The sequence below is a fragment of the Budorcas taxicolor genome, chromosome 11, assembly GCF_023091745.1.
Source record: "Budorcas taxicolor isolate Tak-1 chromosome 11, Takin1.1, whole genome shotgun sequence".
NCBI lineage: Eukaryota > Metazoa > Chordata > Mammalia > Artiodactyla > Bovidae > Budorcas > Budorcas taxicolor.
The window spans coordinates 75,126,588-75,132,587 of record NC_068920.1 but is presented as its reverse complement, the minus strand read 5'-3'; the positions used below and the strand labels follow the sequence as shown (position 1 = coordinate 75,132,587).

General features: G+C 40.0%; 1 protein-coding gene across 1 annotated transcript in view; it reads right to left on the bottom strand.

The window, feature by feature from the left end:
- Positions 1 to 340: 340 nt before the first annotated feature.
- The window catches only part of TTC27 (tetratricopeptide repeat domain 27), a 179,689-nt gene continuing 174,029 nt past the window's right edge, over positions 341 to 6,000 (bottom strand). Inside the window, exons 19-20 of the mRNA XM_052648906.1 lie at positions 4,318 to 4,418; positions 341 to 558 (exon numbers count right to left, since the gene is read on the bottom strand). Of these exons, the coding sequence (XP_052504866.1) occupies positions 436 to 558; positions 4,318 to 4,418 (224 nt within the window). The 3' untranslated portion in view covers positions 341 to 435. The remainder of the gene's footprint in view (positions 559 to 4,317; positions 4,419 to 6,000) is intronic.

Genomic DNA, 6,000 nt, shown 5'->3' with positions numbered 1-6,000 from the left:
TCCATCATCGAACGTACTCTTTTTATCACTTTTGGATAATATACCAGCCAATCTAATGATTCCACAAACTTGCAGTGTGTGATTTTTTTCCCCTGTTTAGACTTTTTCCAGAGAATGATCTAATTCATTTTAGGCTGAGAGAGAATAAACTCCACGCTAAAAAGAAAACTACATTTTCCCCTCTCTTTGTGCTGAAGTACTTCAAGAATAATAAAAATAGTGAATTCAACTGTAATTAAGCCTAAAGAAAGAGGAAAGGAACATTTCATTTAATGTATTTCACAAAGTTCAAGCATTTGGAAAAAAATCACAAAAGAATGTTAGCCATACAAGAAAAATTTATTTAAAAAATCACTATCTTGAGTTTCAGATACACAGATATAAAAGAAATTCTAGAAAGTGAAACACCTTTTCCAGAAACTGTTCCCAGGATGGTCAATACCGATTTCGAAACTGGTTGCTTAGGTCTTGAAGCTCTGTCACTAAGGTGTCCATAGCTGCTATTTCATCAGCTAATTCCCTGGCAATTTCTCCACTTGCCGCGTCTGTAAAAAGTTGCTGCAGCATAAAGAACAAAGCAGAACTATCAAAACAATGACCATCTCTTTAAAGAAGCACAGACACAGAGTACAGAATTGAAATTCCCTTTGTATAATAAAAACACAACATTATAGCAGCAACAGTCGTGTTTGTTCCATTCACCATCCTGGAAATGAACAAGCTGCAGCAATGGATGAATCCAACAACATGCTTCAACTTGTAAATTCAAATGGGTTCTCCTCTTAGAAATGGTTATCCTGAATATTGATTGTATTATTCATTTCAATGTCATAAGATGGTCTTTGGATAAATAGACATTATTCATCGAAACAAAACAAATCTATTCGTTGTGTGTACAAGCAAAACAAATACATTTTATATTCAAGTTCATATAAATCATACTCTTTATGCTATTTGAAAATTAATTATGGCTTAGGACTCAGAGGCCACAACAATCATCAAGACTGGGTAAAAACAAAAAAGTCCAGCACATTAAAACAAAAGTGAGCTCCTTCTGTAAAAGGAATTGCTTTGGGGTGGGGGAATACCGCAGCATCCTTCAGTAACACCACCATGGCTGGCACATTCTGGAATGCCTTTCTAGGAACTGCCTGCTGAGTCAGTACAGGCACCCAGGAAAACTAGCTTCAGGATTTTATGACCACATTGTGTGTGTGTGTGTGTGTGTTTTAATCAGAAATGTAATTTACTCAGCTTACCATCTATCTTTTTCATCACACTTGAGATTATTTGTTTACAAAAATCAAACTTATCATTAAAATATGACTATCTGCCACCACCACCACCACAGATGACAGCAATCATTCTGACAGCTATTCTAAAAAGGGAATCCTGAAGATGTTCTGAGTGAAGGCGTCATCACCATGATAAGCTTAGAGTTTCCTACAGTGATTTATGGAGCACAGAGCTGTTTTGTAAAGCTCTGCCACATAACTGTGTAGTCACGTCTTACACAGCATTTCACAACAGACTGACATACCAACCACTGTGATGTGATCAGTAGAAAAAACACCTCTGAGCAAAGTAGCTTGGACTTACATGGCATATTTATTTTTACTAAGAATTACAGCGCTTGTAAATCATCACAAATCTGCCTCACTTCCCTATAAAGTAAGGAGGAAGCAGAGAGAAACTGAGGCTTAGGCAGAAAAGAAAAATTTGCTGAGGGTCCCATGGAGCGTAAGTGCTATATCTGCTCTGTCTCCAGGCTCTCTGGCATTCTCACCAACTGCCCTCATGCCACCTACCCCCCACCCCCACCACCCTGGCAGCAAATCTGTACAAGCATGGGGTGCTGAGGGTTGAGGAATTACCCTGTCCTGGCCGAACAAGAACTGGATGACTTTAGGTGAGTTTCTAGGTTCTATCTAGGAGTTTATTTCCATGATGTGCCAAGCCTGGCAGGAAAGGACCAGAGATTTGTGCGAACTGAGCCTATTATTTAACACAGTTATCCTGAGTCACTTTCACTTTTTAAAGTGTTCTGGAAAAGTGTTCTTTGGGAAGGCAATTCTTTTTAGCAAATCCAATTTGTTATAAAGCAGAAAAGTAAAAATGATTTACTATAAAATCAGGGGCTCCCAAATATTATATGCAAAAAGGTGCTTTCAAAGGAGGTATTGGGAAGCAATTTTTCCCATTTTTGGATAATCCAGTTGAGATCTAATGAGAACAAAATCTATACACAGATGTCCTGAGGCCTCATTTTCAATGTCTGGAATTCCACAATATGAACGGATTGGACAGTACAGACAAGGCTGTTTAAATCAGGCTTCCCTGGTGGCGCAGGGGTAAAGAATCTGCCTGCCAGTGCAGGAGACACGGGTTCCATCCCTCGTCCAGGAGGACCCCACATGCCGCAGAGCAACCAAGGCCATGCACTACAGCTACTGAGCCTGTGCTCTAGAGCCTGGCAACCACAACTACTGAAGCCCACGTGCCCTGGAGCCCCTGCTTCACAACAAGGAAAGCCACTGCAGTAAGAAGCTCGAGCAGCGCAACTAGAGAGTGGCCCCCTACTCACTGCAACCAGAGGAAAGCGTGTGCATCAGTGAAGACCCAGTACAGCCAAAAATAAATAAGTAAAATTACATTACAAAACTACTGAAGTCATATATAAGTGTAGGTTTATGTATAATTAATATATTATAAGCTTTGCACAGAGAAGAGAAATTTGTGGAGTACATCCTGAAGAAATAAACAATCATGGGTAAGTTGATGACCTCACCGAAACTAGGAAACTGAGCTGCTAATTTGGGAATAAGAGTCACAAAAAGTTTGCTACCTTGACCTTATTTAAGAGAGCTCCTACAGCTTTCTGAGACACACATAATCTGAAGCTGTGCTGTCAAACTGGGAGAAAATACAGTTCTCCCAGATTATAGAAACCTGGTTCCAGCAGGCACACTCATTAAGATAGCAAAATAATCTACACAGAGGCAAAAATGCTGCTCTGATCTGAAAAGATTAAGCAATTAATAAAAATGCACTCTCTGGAAAGGTCTTTACCTGTGTCCAAAAGTGACCTTCACATGCCATGAATTTGGCTCTCAGAAGTGAGTTAAAATTAGCTGCAACCCAAGATTAAAAAGGGAAGGCAAATAAAGATTAGAAAAGAAAGTGCTAATTTGTACTAGAAGTTATATTACTTCAAATTTTGTTCCCAGGGGTATACTCCAAACCTAGTTTACATGTTAGAACTACCTGGGAAACTGAATACAGATTTCCCAGGCTCTGTCCCAAACCTGATCTGTCACAGGTAGAGATGTGGAGTCCAATCTCCTCAAGAGCTCCCTCACGACTCTCAGCTGTCCCCCTCCTAGCACCGGTTCACAGGGTGGTATTTGTAAACTGATAGCATATGTTTTAGTTGTCAAACCTGAGTTTGACATCTACCTTAACATTTTTGTCAAATCCATACATCACCTACTTAATATCTGTCTCTAAATAAATTTTTTTATTTAAATAAAAGTATTTTTTAAGGAAAACATTAGAACACTACTGTAAATAGAAAATAAGCAATAATATCATGAAATTATAGATTTGACTGCTACTTACACTTTTTCTAATATGCACTGAAATAAATATATATTAAAATACCAACATCTACCCAAGTGCTACTAGTGGTATATATGCCACATTTGGGGAAAAAGTGATGTAAGTAGAAGAGCACTGTTTAATTTAAAGAAAGCATCAAGAGTGGGATTATAAATATTAATTTCAAAGATTCCTAAGTTACCCGTGAGTAGGGTGGTTTAGTCAGTAGGTCAATGATCTCCTCACCAGCACAACCACCTGGGGGCTAATGTCTAAAATATAATGGGAGGGACTCCCCCGGAGGTACAGTGGATAAGAATCCTCCTGCTATTACAGAGGACACAGGTTCAATCTCTGCTCTGGGAAAATTCCACGTGCCTCAGGACAACAAAGCCTGTGTACCACTGCGGAGCTTGTGCTCTAGAGCCTAACACCAATGAGGCCTGCGCACCTAGAATCCATGCTCCACAAAGGGAAGACACTGTAACGAGAAGCCGCACACCACAACAAAGAACAGCCCACACTCGCTGCAAGCAGAGAAAGCCCATGCAAAGAAACGAAGACCCAGCACAGCCAAAAATAAATACACAAAATTTAAAAATAAAATAAAACGTGGGCCTAAAGTTATCCCTCATGTAAAGAAAACTTAAGAGCAGCTGGCTGACACCAAAAAGTTTTTTTTCCTATGACAATTCTAAATACTTCACATTTCACTCTCACCTTTGCTTTAGATAATAAGCCCCGTAAATTGAGTCGAACTGAAGACAGCACTTGTATAGCCTCCTGGGGACTGGATTTGTTTTTACTGCATTTAATAGCCACTGGAAGATAAATACATGGAAAACATCCATTAAAAATTGATAATGATGATAATTTAAAGGCACAAAATCCAATTATTTCATTAGCATTTTATAGTAACAGACTTTAGAAATGCTTCTACGTGGAAAGTCTTTATTTTAGTAAAAGGAAAATAAGTTATGTGCATAATTTTCCCTTTTATCCCTTAAAAAGGATAATTTATTGCTCAAAGGAGACTTTTGAGGAAAATGAGTGTTTTCTGGTGAGTTATAGACTGTTGGGAATAGACTCTAAAAAAGCACAGAAGCACAGATTATTGAAATTAGGTAGAGACAAGATGCCCACACAAAAACAGATGTAGTTCATCTTAACATGGCTTCCCAAAGTACCGCGTCCCTGGTGGGGACTCACAATTGCCAATGACACCAGCCCAGGGAAGTGACATGCCAGATACTCATAGCTCAATTCTCACAGCTCAATTCTCACTGTATTTCCATACTTGGGGCTTGTATCACCACTCTGGAAGAAGAGATGTCAACAACCCAGGTGCCTGCATTTAGGGAAGGTGAGCATGACCAGGCTCTCCGGTCGCTGAGCCATGCCTGGTAACCATGAGCACCGAGCAGGGGAGAAGACGGTCACTCATTCCAACAACTCTGCCTCCCGCATTCTGAGGAGCCCATTTTCCCTAAACTTGAATTATCAACAGAGGCTATAACCCTTTCTAGCAGAAGGCCTGGCTATTAAGGTTTTTAAAGAACAAGTGAAGAGCTTTGTAAAAATATAATGATTCAGATTTTTCCACTGACTCCTTCTTGTTTCTGTTCCTACAAACAGATCAATAACCAGAACCTATTTTAAAACTCCACTAAACAGCGTAGCAATGGCACCCCACTCCGGTACTCTTGCCTGGAAAATCCCATGGACAGAGGAGCCTGGTGGGCTGCAGTCCATGGGGTCGCTGAGAGTCGGACACGACTGAGTGACTTCACTTTCACTTTTCACTTTCATGCATTGGAGAAGGAAATGGCAACCCACTCCAGTGTTCTTGCCCGGAGAATCCCAGGGACGGGGGAGCCTGGTGAGCTGCCGTCTATGGGATTGCACAGAGTTGGACACGACTGAAGCGACTTAGCAGCAAACAGTGCAGCAACTGAAGTCTACTCAATACCCTGTACCTTAGAACAGGGATATCTTAGAACAACAGATTTCTTCCTGTATGTAAACTAGCAGAGGTTGTGTGTGCCTGGTAAAATAGGTTTGTCATTCATTAATACCTTCTATGGCATGAGAGTTATGTCTGGCATTCCTATTCCAAAATAATAACTAGATTTTGAAAGGATGCATGGGAGTCAACAATGTCACACTCATTTTTAAAGGGCATAGGTTAACCTGGAGATATTGAGGATTATGATGTCTGTGTCCCATAATAGAGGAAGGTTGTAACTACCATAAGTGAGATACTTGGGTTGTTTAGTACCTAGTGACATATCAAAAACAGCTGTGATTCTGTTTTCAATCCTTGTCATTTTGAGAAAAACAAAACAGAGAGCAAAGAGACAAACACTCTATTAGTCCCCCTCAATCCTATTTTCAAGAGGCATT